This window comes from Phocoena phocoena, chromosome 7 (genome assembly GCF_963924675.1).
Source record: "Phocoena phocoena chromosome 7, mPhoPho1.1, whole genome shotgun sequence".
NCBI classification, from domain to species: Eukaryota; Metazoa; Chordata; class Mammalia; order Artiodactyla; family Phocoenidae; genus Phocoena; species Phocoena phocoena.
The window spans coordinates 106,018,615-106,032,473 of record NC_089225.1 but is presented as its reverse complement, the minus strand read 5'-3'; the positions used below and the strand labels follow the sequence as shown (position 1 = coordinate 106,032,473).

Genomic DNA, 13,859 nt, shown 5'->3' with positions numbered 1-13,859 from the left:
AAAATAAAGAATGTTACAAGGGACAAGGAAGGACACTGTGTAATGATCAAGGGATCAATCCAAGAAGAAGATATAACAATTATAAATATATATGCTCCCAACATAGGAGCACCTCAATACATAAGGCAACTGCTAACAGCTATAAAAGAGGGAATTGACAGTAACACAATAATAGTGGGGGACTTTAACACCTCACTTACACCAATGGACAGACCATTCAGACAGAAAATTAATAAGGAAACAAAAACTTTAAATGACACAATAGACCAGATAGATTTAATTGATATTTATAGGACATTCCATCCAAAAAGAGCAGATGACACTTTCTTCTCAAGTGCACACAGAACATTCTCCAGGATAGATCACATCTTGGCTCACAAATCAAGCCTCAGTTAATTTAAGAAAATTGAAATCATATCAAGCATCTTTTCTGACCACAACGCTATGAGATTAGAAATCAATTACAGGGAAAAAAACGTAAAAAACACAAAGACATGGAGGCTAAACAATACATTACTAAATAACCAAGAGATCACTGAAGAAATCAAAGAGGAAATCAAAAAATACCTAGAGACAAATGACAATGAAAAGACGATGATCCGAAACCTACTGGATGCAGGGAAAGCATTTCTAAGAGGGAAGTTTATAGCAATACAAGCCTACCTCAAGAAACAAGAAAAAAAAAAAAACTCAAATAAACAATCTAACTTTACACCTAGAGGAAATAGAGAAAGAAGAACAAACAAAGCCCAAAGTTAGCAGAAGGAAAGAAATCATAAAGATCAGAGCAGAAATAAATAAAATAGAAACAAAGAAAACAATAGCAAAGATCACAATAAAACTAAAAGCTGGTTCTTTGAGAAGATAAACAAAATTGATAAACCATTAGCTAGACTCATCAAGAAAAACAGGGAGAGGACTCAATTCAATAAAATTAGAAATGAAAAAGGAGAAGTTACAACAGACACCGCAGAAATACAAAGCAATCTAAGAGACTATTATAAGCAACTCTATGCCAATAAAATGGACATCCTGGAAGAAATGGATAAATTCTTAGAAAGGTATAACCTTCCAAGACTGAACCAGGAAGAAATAGAAAATATGAACAGACCAATCACAAGTAATGAAATTGAAACCATGACTAAAAATCCTCCAACAAACAAAAGTCCAGGACCAGATGGCTTCACAGGTAAATTCTATCAAACATTTAGGGAGGACCTAACACCCATCCTTCTCAAACTCTTCCAAAAATTGCAGAGGAAGGAACACTCCCAAACTCATTCTATGAGGCCACCATCACCCTGATACCTAAACCAGACAAAGATACTACAAAAAAAAGAAAACTACAGACCAATATCACTCATGAACATAGATGCAAAAATCCTCAATAAAATACTAGCAAACAGAATCCAACAACACATTAAAAGGATCATACACCATGATCAAGTGGGATTTATCCCAGGGATGCAAGGATTCTTCAATATACGCAAATCAATCAACGTGATACACCATATGAACAAACTGAAGAATAAAAACCATGTGATCATCTCAATAGATGCAGAAAAAGCTTTTGAAAAAATTCAACACCCATTTATGATAAAAACTCTCCAGAAAGTGGGCATAGGAACCTACCTCAACATAATAAAGCCCATATACGACAAACCCACAGCAAACATCATTCTCAATGGTGAAAAAATGAAAGCATTTCCTTTAAGATCGGGAAGAAGACAAGGATGTCCACTCTCGCCACTATTATTCAAGATAACTTTGGAAGCTCTAGCCATGGCAATCAGAGAAGAAAAGGAAATACAAATTGGAAAAGAAGATGTAAAACTGTCACTGTTTGCAGATGACATGATACTATATATAGAGAATCCTTAAGATACCACCAGAAAACTACTAGAGCTAATCAATGAATTCGGTAAAGATGCAGGATACAAAATTAATGCACAGAAATCTCTGGCATTCCTATACACTAATGATGAAAAATCTGAAAGAGAAATTAAGGAAACTCCCATTTACCATTGCAACAAAAAGAATAAAATACCTAGGAATAAACTTACTAGGGAGACAAAAGACCTGTATGCAGAAAACTATAAGACACTGATGAAAGAAACTAAAGATGATACCAACAGATGGAGAGATAAACCATGTTTTTGGATTGGAAGAATCAATATTGTGAAAATGACTGTACTACCCAAAGCAATCTATAGATTCAATGCAATCCCTATCAAATTACCAATGGCAATTTTTATAGAACTAGAACAAAAAAATCTTAAAATTTGTATGGAGGCACAGAAGACCCCGAATAGCCAAGTCTTGAGGGAAAAAAAACGGAGCTGGAGGAATCAGACTCCCTGACTTCAGACTATACTACAAAGCTACAGTAATCAAGACAATATGGTACTGGCACAAAAAGAGAAATATAGATCAATGGAACAGGATAGAAAGCCCAGAGATAAACCCATGCACTTATGATCAACTAATCTATGACAAAGGAAGCAAGGATATACAATGGAGAAAAGACACTGTTTTCAATAAGTGGTGCTGGGAAAACTGGACAGCTACATGTAAAAGAATGAAATTAGAACACTCCCTAACACCATACACAAAAGTAAACTCAAAATGGATTAGAGACCTAAATGTAAGACCAGACACTATAAAAGTCTTAGAGGAAAACATAGGAGGAACACTCTTTGACATAAAGCACAGCAAGATCTTTTTTGATCCACCTCCTAGAGTAATGGAAATAAAAACAAAGATAAACAAATGGGACCTAATGAAACTTAAAAGCTTTTGCAAAGCAAAGGAAACTACAAACAAGACGAAAAGACAACCCTCAGAATGGGAGAAAATATTTGCAAACAAATCAACAAAGGATTAATCTCCAAAATATATAAACAGCTCATGCAGTTCAATATTAAAAAAACAAACAACCCAATACAAAAATGGGCAGAAGACCTAAATAGACATTTCTCCAAAGAAGACATACAGCTGGCCAAGAAGCACGTGAAAAGTTGCTCAACATCACTAATTATTAGAGAAATGTAAATCAAAACTACAATGAGGTATCACCTCACACCAATCAGAATGGGCATCACCAGAAAATCTACGAACAACAAATGCTGGAGAGGGTGTGGAGAAAAGGGAACCCTCTTGCACTGTTGGTGGGAACGTAAATTGATACAGCCACTATGGAGAACAGTATGGAGGTTCCTTAAAAAATGAAATATAGAACTACTGTATGACCCAGCAATCCCACTACTGGGCATATACCCAGAGAAGACCATAATTCAGAAAGAAACATGCAACCCAATGTTCATTGCAGCACTATTTACAATAGCCAGGACATGAAAGCAACCTAAATGCCCATCAACAGATGAATGGATAGAGAAGATGTGGCATATATATACAATGGAATATTACTCAGCCATAAAAAGGAACAAAATTGGGTCATTTGTAGAGACGTGGATGGATGTAGAGACTGTCATACAGAGTGAAGTCAGTCAGAAAGAGAAAAACAAATATGGCATATTAACGCATATATGTGGAACCTAGAAAAATGGTACAGATGAACCGGTTTGCAGGGCAGAAATAGAGACATAGATGTAGAGAACAAACGTATGGACACCAAGGGGGGAAAGTGGCAGGGGTGGTGGTGGTGGGATGAACTGGGAGATTGGGATTGACATATATACACTAATAATGTATAAAATAGATAACTAATAAGAACCTGCTATATAAAAAAATAAATAAAATTCAAAAAAGAAGAATCAGTAAGTGACTTAGCAAGATCACTAGATGAAAGTCAATTTACTGGAAGCAAAAATCAATTGTGTTTTTCTTAGTAGCTACAATAGGAAAATACAATTGTAAAAGGAGTTTAAGTTACAATAGAACAAAAAAGTCAAACACCTAGAATTCTAAGAAGATATATGTAAGATTTCTACACTATAAGAAATCTTCTTTTTTTTTTTTTCTTTTTTTGCTGTACGCGGGCCTCTCACTGCTGTGGCCTCCCCCGCCGCGGAGCACAGGCTCCGGATGCGCATGTGGGATCCTCCTGGACCGGGGCACGAACCCGTGTCCCCTTCACCGGCAGGCAGACTCCCAACCACTGCACCACCAGGGAAGCCCTATAAGAAATCTTTGAGCAAAATTAAAGCATATCTAAGAAATTCTAAAAGTAAGGATATACTATATTTGTGGGTTGAAAACTTGGCATTGTAAAGATGTCGATTCACCACAAATGGATCATTACAATCCCAATCAAGACATCAATAGGTATTTCTGTGGAAACATAAGCTGATGGTAATAATAAATAAAATAACACAAATCGTGAGATGACTAACGAGTTAGAACAATGATTTTCATGGAAAAGTGAAGTTTGACTGATTTGGTATTGGAAGAAGACAAGGCAATATAAATACTTAAAGATTTCTTCAGTATTTGCTGCTTTGTACCAGGCACACTGCTGGGTGTTTTCCAAAGGGCATCCACAGAACCTCAGATCCTGAGATGCTCAGAGGAAAAGGGGTTTGGTAGTCACATGCCCGTACGAAAAACTCGGGCTGCTGTTTCCTCTCAGAGATTCCTGTTGCACAGCAGGATTTTAAAGCCTCTGAGAAATTTCGGAGAAGAAAAGCAAATAGAATTGTGTCGCACCCAGGACTTTCCGATCTTATTTGATCATGACCTCTCTTTGAGAAACAGTGGCCTGGAGTGCTTTTTATATTTTTTGGTTCTCACCATTATCTGTGAAGTAGCCAAGGGTTGAACTGTCCATTTTACAGATGAAGAAATGGAACCGCAGGCAGGTGAAACTTACACCAGGTCATATAGCTACTAGTACAGGATCTGCGATGCACCCTCAATTTTTCAAAAAAAAAAATTCAGTGCTTTTTCTAGGGTCAAACACTACTTTCATGTGAAATAGCATTTCAGAGATGGAATAAACCGTAGTGATCTCTTAGACTAGTAACCTTATTATGCTGATGGGGCAACCAGGGCCCAGACAAATCAAGTGTTTTGCCTCAGGTCAAGAGCTTACAGACTAGTAGCAGGAATAAAAGGATCCATGACTCAGTGACTCCCAATTAAGTGCTCTACTGCCCCATATAATTAGGAGGCAAATCTGTGTCAATGGAGGGTGAGACCAAATTAACTGCCCAGATTGAGTAGGCACTCAGAGATGCTGAATAAACGATTTACCTGGAAGATGATCCTGGAGCTCTATCAAGTCCTCATGTAATTTTTTTAAAATATAAATCTATTTATTTATTTATTTTTGGCCGCGCTGGGTCTTCATTGCTGCGCGCGGGCTTTCTCTAGTTGCGGCGAGCGAGGTCTACTCTTCGTTGCAGTGCGTGGGCTTCTTATTGCGGTGGCTTCTCTTGTTGCAGAGCACGGGCCCTAGGCACGCAGGCTTCAGCAGTTGTGGCACGTGGGCTCAGTAGTTGTGGCTCACGGGCTCTGGAGTGGAGGCTCAGTAGTTGTGGCGCATGGACTTAGTTGCTCTGCGGCATGTGGGATCTTCCCAGACCAGGGCTCAAACCCGTGTCCCCTGCCTCAGCAGGCAGACTCAACCACTGTGCCACCAGGGAAGTCGTCTTATGTAACTTTGAAATGAGGATTTAGGAGCCATTTGATCACTGGGTTACGATAAAGGACTGGATATTGTTATTTTTAAAACTTGAATCACCTCGTTGGTATTATTTTTTCCTTCTGCCCTGAAAAATGCCACAGGCCACCTCAAAAACTTAAAAGGAATTTAAATTTCTGAGTAAACATGATTTCACAACTTTCATGGGGTACATCCTGGAGTGTCACAAGCTGCGAATCATTTTTCTGGAGTCTCAGATACGAGGAACAGGAGAGGAATAGTGTGGGAGAAGGCACGAGCACCTGGCTGATCGTGCCGTGCAGGGAAGGGTACGTTCACTGCAGGTGCTGCTGTCAGCAGGAGCCGGAAGAAAAAGCCAAGCGCTCCCAGAGGAGGCCCTGCAGGGCTGGGCTGAAAGTTCTGAAGTGCAGTGAAGAAGGGAAAAGCTTACCTTTAGGGGCAGAGGAACTTGAGAGCCTCTGAGAGACAGCTGAAGAACAGAAGGGTAAGTCTGGCCTTAAGCAATGGGGAAGAGGAAAGTAGGCAAATGCAAGCATCTCACTGACCTTTGTACTTTAAAAAGAGCAGCAGTAGTTCTTTCTGTGTAGAAACGTTTTGGTTGTGGCTGGTGGCCACCGGGCAGAACGGGCATCGTGGCTGTGAAGTGCCATCAGTGGGAAAGTTCCATTAAGGACAAGGAAAGAGTAAGCAGAGGCAAACCTGTTTACTCTCCCCTGCTTTATCTTCTCCACTCATATGACTCTTGGGGACCTTACGTGGAGGGGGGCAGGGCTAGGGCAGAGCATGATTTAGGGGTTCCTGGGCCCCCTGGGAAAATACCACTGTAATATCAAATTGACTGCACCCCATCCAGCTCCCCAAATGTGCGATCTGGCGTCTATTTGACATGATTTCAATTTATTTGAGAATTTTTGTTCTTTAAGCTTTACTGGAGGGCAAATAAATCTATTCAGTAGACCATCTTTGCCTGACTTCATTCTCCACAACTCTCTCTCTCCTTTTTTTTTGGCTTCACAGCTTGCACGATCTTAGTTCCCCGACCAGGGATGGAACACAGACCACAGCAGTGAAAGCCAGTCCTAACCATGGACCATCAGGGAATGCCCTCCACATCTCTCTTTTTTAGCTCATTAGTACAATCACACACCCAACAAGGCAAGGGAGGGCAGTTCCCTAGTTTCTCAAAAGTAATTACTACTTACATTGAAAACAAAAACGAAAGCAAAAATAAACGTAAGGCCAGGGAGTTTCTAGACACTAAAATCTCCTTAAAATTTTACAAGCAACCATTACCCCAACTTGCACCTCCTCTAAATTTGTGGAATTAGGCTCACCCCTGCAAAGAAAAACACAGCAGGATCTTTGATGACACCGTTATTGATGCTGCCCATCATTTAGTGTGGGAAGTGGCTCAAAGGTGGTGCCGGTGAAACAGGAGGAAGATGACACACAGAGCAGGGCAACTTCTCAAAGTAAGTTATCCATTTATGTTTTCATTTTAAACCTTTATTGCTTTTCTCTGATTATAAAAATATTACTGTAGAAAAATTCAGATCTTTCAGAAATATGTGATGCAGAAAGTGAAAGCAATCTATAACTCCATCCATGAGTGAATCACTCTAGCTTATCCAACATTTATTTAAAACAAAATAAAAAACTTGTTAATGTTCTTTTTTAAATGGGATCATACTATGTTTACTGAACTCAGCAACTTGCTTTCCTTGCTTAAGATTTTATTTGGTCTATTGAACAAATAAAAGATCCATCACATCTTTTTCAAAAGACTGAATCATATTTTATGGAAAGACTTACAATTATTTTACTTTGGTGTACATTCTTGCTCACATGTGAAAGCATTTTTGGATATAAAATCCTAGATATGGATTTGCTGGGCCAAAGGGTGCATGGACTGACATTTCTATTAGACTGTACTAAATTTTAAATCTTTCAAATTGAAAGATTTAAATCTTTAATCTTTTAACTTAAATCTTTCAATCTTTTAATTTAAATCTTTAAATCTTTCTGTGGATTGAAGTGGCACCAGCACAATTCTTTGTTGTGAAGTCGCTGAAATGACAGCTTCCTGTCACAGGCTGGCATGGGACCTCAGGTGTTCTCAGTTTGTCAGTGCTACAGCTCTAAAGCATGTGAAAAATATTTGCCACTTTTGGGGAGTGAGCTTTCGGATTTTTTTTTTTTTCAGATGACATTAGCTTCAGGTATACTTTTGGAGTTTTGAGTAAGATTTAATGAGATAGATAAAGTAAGACTAATCTATTTTGTAATTCTTCATCCTTCTTTCATCTGCTGGAGTGACTATAACATATTGGTGCTCTTGGGGCAACCACCTGTGTTATTAGGAGCAAAAGGCCATATCTGCCAACTCTCATCTACTTAGCATATAGTTGCTGTTTCTAGCAGTTTCCCAGTATTTGTCACATTAAACCTAAGTCACCAGTTCTGACCACCTTAAGCAACACTTCTATTTCAAGAGGACAAATAAGACAGAATTCCAAGAGTAAAATACTTGTAACAGTACCCTCCTGGACCTCATGGTCTAAAGTGATTTTTGCTTCCTCTGGACTCATAGATTTTAAAATGTTTGCGCTATTCATTAACTTGGCAATTGCTCAAGAACCTCCTTTGGACTTAAAACAAAAGTTAAACCATTAGAGTGTTTATATAAATCAAGTCACTAACTATATTTTTCTCACTAGACTATACGCTTCATGAGAGGAGGGACTTTGTTTGGTTCACTGATGATTTCCTGAATCTAGAACAGTACCTGGCATATAAAAGATGCTCAATATTTGTTGAAGGAATGATAAATTCTCCAAAGGCAGGAATCTTCTTATATTTTGCATCCCCACAGTAAATGACAAGTTGCTGATTAAAATTAAGGAAAGGGGGGCTTCCCTGGTGGTGCAGTGGTTAAGAATCCGCCTGCCAATGCAGGAGACACGGGTTCAAGCCCTGGTCTGGGAGGATCCCACATGCCGCGGAGCAACTAAGCCTGTGCACCACAACTACTGAGCCTGCCTTCTAGAGCCCACAAGCCACAACTACTGAGCCCGTGTGCCGCAACTACTGAAGCCCGTGTGTGCTGGAGCCCAGGCTCCGCAACAAGAGAAGCCACTGCAATGAGAGGCCCATGCACCACAACGAAGAGTAGCCCCCGCTCTCCACAACCAGAGAAAGCCCGTGTGCAGCAACAAAGACCCAATGCAGCCAAAATTAAATAAATTTATATTAAAAAAATAAAATAAAATCAAGGAAAGGATCTTCATTCAGAAACACAACTTAAGACTTTCTTAGAAGCTAAGTGTGAAATATCCCTGGCCTAAGTAATATTCAAGATTCTTTCTAGCCCTAACTCACTATGAATCTACTAGTTTTCAAAGAATTAGAAACCAATATAATATATATTATATATATAGAACTAGAGTAAAGAATAATTGTATAAATCTTTGATTTAGAAAGCAGGGCACTGATTTTTCTAAGCCTCTGAATCATCATGATAAAGATCAGATTTGAGAATTAAGCTATATTGACCTCAAACTATATTCTCTAAGTCCCTTTTTTGAAAGAAAAAAAATCATGGCATCAAGTTATTAACTGGAAATGTCTCTATAAGCATAAAAGAATGATTTTAATGTCACTGTATAAGCAAGAAGGCAAAGGAAATACTAATGTACAATGTTTATATATTTTGAACTATGACAATAGTGGTATGGTGCTAATGAGAGATATATCTGCCTTTAAATCATTGTCAAATGTGCAGTTATTTGGATTTAAAGCGAATAAAAATAAAAGCAATGAAAAAGAATAAAAAAGGGAATCACAGTGAAAGAAGCATCCATTTAATCTGGAGCATATTTTGGATAATATACAACATTTTGGGGAATAAAGGCAGAAAGAAAGAGAAAATATGTACAAGAATCAATTTTAGAAAGTCATTCCAGAAAAAAGTCCATCTTATAAAACACATTGTAATTCTAGTCTTTTAGTACTTATTTATGTCAGATTGTCTCTCACTGGATGTTTGGTTTCCTGTGCTGAGACTTAGAAAACTTATCTTGTGGTTAGAAACTAGCATATTCTCAAGATGGTTGACTGAAAAGACTATTTTTTAGATTTACTATTTTTTTTTTACAACAAATTTTACTTTAAAAAGAGAGTGAATTAATCAGATTTGAGATTAACTCTCACTGGCAGAACTGTAGTGAATATACTCAGTCTGCTTAAAAGAAGAAAAAAGATCAGAACTTGCAAAGGATTTTACATATAAGCAATGGGACAGAAAAAAAACAGGGCCTGAAATAGATGAGAGTTTCTGACGTGTTAAAAAAAAAAAAAAGAAGAAAGAAAAAAAATTAAGAATACTTCTGGGGGAGGGGCAAGAAAAATGTCATGAAACAGTAGTTGAAGGAAGGCATGCGCCCAAGTTAGACTAGGGAGCAAAGTCTGAAGAACATCAACAACAGGACCATTCTTGGGGAAAACTAGTAACAGGAGGACTGCTATGGTTAATTTTCTAAAACAGAAAGGTAAACAAGTAATTTAGCTTGCTGAGGCTTACAACATTACAGTATAATACACTTATAATACCAGACTCGCAAGAATAAGACACACTCAAACAATTTTTAAAGACAAGCTATGGAAAAGGCTGTAAAGTAAAAATTAGAACATTCTAACTTACTTGAGGTAGATAAAATAGAAAATGAAGTCAGAATACATAAAATATTGCTTTCAATCACTCATGCTAGATGTGAAGAATTGTTAGGATCATACATCTTATATAGCAAATGGAAAACAGTCAATCCTAAAATAAATGTACAAGAAGAGTAAATTTCTCTCTTTAAGAAATTAAAGAAATTCCAATTAAATATGTAAAAATTTTCTTTAAGTGTTCAATTAAAAATTTAAGTTCGATAGGCTATCAATTGATATTACGCTTGTAATATTTATAAATCTTAGATCTAGAAATAAATATACATTATTTCTATTTTAAAAGATGCTTTTGAAGCTCTAAAAATCATTGTCTATTTTATTGAAGGGCTCATGGAACAAACTGATGAAATATTCAATACGTACACCAAAACAAATATATACCAAGTTCTAAATTTCATTTTTTAGGAATACCATTTTTGAAAGTGCAAGGTGCACGAATATCTCGGTGACAGGTGTAAGCTCAGCGAGGAATTAGAAACGAGTTCCGAGTGGAGGACCCATTTACCTCGATCATTTCATGGGCACAATAAATCATCCACAAAGCCCACCTTAAACAGCTAAAGTAGTCATAAAAATAGGCCGATAGTTACTCGAGCGATAACATAATCCTCGGTCTTATTGTTGTGAAGCAGATGTCATAATGGGTGGGGCTGACGCGCAGAGCAGCTGAAACATTTTTGTACCACCCCCCGCACACTTTCAGTGGGATAGAAGGGGCTCCGACAAGGTAAGGAGAAAGCTCTGAACGATCAATCTCTACTAGAAATAAGGAAGTTTTGATGTGGCCTTGGTACACGTAAAGACCACAATAAGACGTGAAAAATCCCCCATAATTAAACCCTCCCCTGGAAAAGAGATCTTCCTTTTCTCTCCTCCCCTGCCGGCTCCTCCTTGGGACACTTGGCTGAGTCTTTCTTTCCCTCCTTCCCACGCTGAGGTGAGGCTGCACGCAAGCCAGGGACGACTGTTTTTCTTTTCGCGCGGAGGGAACTCTGCGGGTAGGAACCCGGGGTGACAGAAGGGAGCGGGCGGCGTTGTGAGGAGACCAAGAAGGCTCTCCGGGTACGAGCCGGGCTGGGGTTGGGAAGGGACACGCGGGCCGCCGGGCCCGCAGAGGAGGCCGAGGTGACGAGGGAAATCTCTCGGCTCGAAGCAGGGACCCGGCGCTTCCGGCTGGCCACAGCCGCTCTCGGCCTAGCGCGGCTCGCGTTCCGGGCTCCACCGGGGCGGGAAGAGAGTTACTAAAGAGGGTAACCGCGGTTCGCACTTGCCTGGGACCGGGTGACCAATAACTGGTAATAGTCTTTGCTCGGCGCCGGGCCTTGTCCTACAATTTCGAACAGAGTCTCCGGCAGCCACGACGCCATCTTGGGACGCCACCACCGTCGCTAAGACAACCAGGAAGGGGCGGGGCCTGATTGGGGTCATGGGGCAAGAGCCCTGGTTTAAATCGAACCCTACTTTTGACTTGGCGGGGTGTTTCTAACTTGGGGTGATTGTCCCCTCTTCCAAGGGTTAGAGGGAACTCTGAGCCGTGAAATTTCCACCTTGAGGTCCCGGGTGACCCGAAGGGGAATTAGTTCCTGCTACCACCGAGGGGAGGGGGTGACCCCGGCGGAGGGATACCAAGCGAAGCACCACATTCCCCTTCCTGGTCCCTCGAAGGGATCGGGAGGAGATCGCAGGCCGCTGGGGAAGTCGAGCCGGGCGTTGGGGGAGGGAGGGGCGATGTGATGGGCTGCGAGTAGGCAGCGGGGCCTGTCCCGCGGCCGAGCCTGTCCGGCTGATTCGAAGGGAAAAGTAGTTCCCGGAGGGTGTTGGAACGGGCGGGGAGGGAGGCGGTGCGGACGGAGGCGCACGCCGGGCGCGGTGCTGCGGCTCAGCTGATAATTGAAGGGACCCGAGGAGCCGCCGCCGCCGCCGCCGCTGGGGGGGGTGGGGGGAGCGAGTGGAAGTTACTGCCGCGCCACCGAGTCCGGACCGGAGACTTTGGGGCCCAACTAGGTAATTGGGGCGCAGTTCCGAGCGGCGGAGCCAGGCCTGGGGGAGGGGGTTGTGCTGAGGGGTTGGGGGGGTAGTGGGGGGGGGGAGCTGGAACAGAAAGTCCCAGGAAGCTCGGTTGTGTCATCGCCGCGATTCGGCCCCTGCTCGGCCTGTTCCCGGCGGCAGCGGCGGCTGGGCCGTGGAAGGACCGGGCTGGGGGTTTACGGGCTAGGCGCTCGAGGGAGACCGCGGCTGGAGGGACCGGGGCCGGGCGGGAGCGGGGGGGTCGCTGGGTGCCCCCTCCGGCCCCCCGCCATGAGGAGGGCCCTACACGGAACCGGGGTAAGGCGTGCGGGTCTGGGGGAGCCCGGCGGGGGTCGGGGGGGCCGGAAGTGGGCTTTGGAGCTGGGAGGGCGTCTAGGAAGAGAGAAAGTGGGGGGCCGGAAGTGCAGGTGGGGGGTGTGAAGACGGCAAGGGTTCCCCGGAAATGGGATGGGGGGCCCGGAAACCGGGAGAGGGGAGGCTCCTGGGCCAGGGACGGCCCGGAAATGGAAACTAGGGAGCCGCTCGTGTGACAACAGTTGTGGGAAGCGAGGGTCAGAGGAGGGAGAGGCCGGAGTGACTTTAGACCGCAGTAAGGGGTTTCCTGCCGAGGGGGACGGTTGAGGGCGGGCGAGGCCGGAGACGGGGTCTGCGCTGAGCAGTTGCTTCAGCCGTGGGAAGTTGAGGCTGAGGGAGGATGACGCCGAGAGAGGATGCAGGGGGGCGTGAAAGAGGCCGAGAAACTTGGCGGAGAGGAGCAGAGCATCCTTCCAAATAGATCAGCGTGGAAATTGGGGGGAGGGGGTCAGGACCTGTGGGAGGGAGGTGGACCAGTTGTCGCTCCAGTCGTATTAGCATTCAAAGCGAGTCAGGCGATTAATTTATTTATATGTGGATTACATAAAACCTATTATAACGTTTGTCCATTTGGTTCACCCTCCCTCTCTCCTCCATCCTCCTGCATAGTGAGTGGGTTTCTAGTTCTGAAACAAGTTAGAGGGGAGTTCAGATAACGAAGGTGGTAAAATCCCCAATCCTGTCCTTTCTTCGTGTTGCTCCTTTTCTCAGAATAAGAGAAATCTTTCATTTGCTGGAGGAAAAAAAATAAAGATTTAAAAACACATGCACATCGTGGGGCGCGGGGGGGCTGGGGGTATCTTAGACATTTGAACAACTGCTGGGGGACGGAGGGAACTGGTTACCCCGTGTGGCGAGGAAGGAACGGAGGGGGCTGCTCCTAAACCCTTAAGACAGATTGGTTTGTTTTTGATAATGCCGTTTTACTTTGGAGGAGGTGTAGCTTAAGCTCCGTGCCTGGCGGTGGTTATGGTTCAGTTGCTTCGTTAGGTCACTGGGGGAGAGAGAGTGTCAGTGTGGGAACGTGGGACTGTGTGGGGCGGGAGGACGTTTAATAGCGCCGTGGATCTGTTCCGAGTGGACGTCTCACTGCTCCTCTGCTGCCTCCCTTCCTCGTCGGCCT

At 42.5% G+C, this 13,859-nt stretch overlaps 1 protein-coding gene across 1 annotated transcript in view; it reads right to left on the bottom strand.

The window, feature by feature from the left end:
• FBXO36 (F-box protein 36) overlaps positions 1–11,721 on the bottom strand; it is a 108,856-nt gene extending 97,135 nt beyond the window's left edge. The window contains exon 1 of the mRNA XM_065881061.1: positions 11,626–11,721. Within this exon, the coding sequence (XP_065737133.1) occupies positions 11,626–11,721 (96 nt within the window). The remainder of the gene's footprint in view (positions 1–11,625) is intronic.
• Between the last annotated feature and the right edge of the window lie 2,138 nt (positions 11,722–13,859).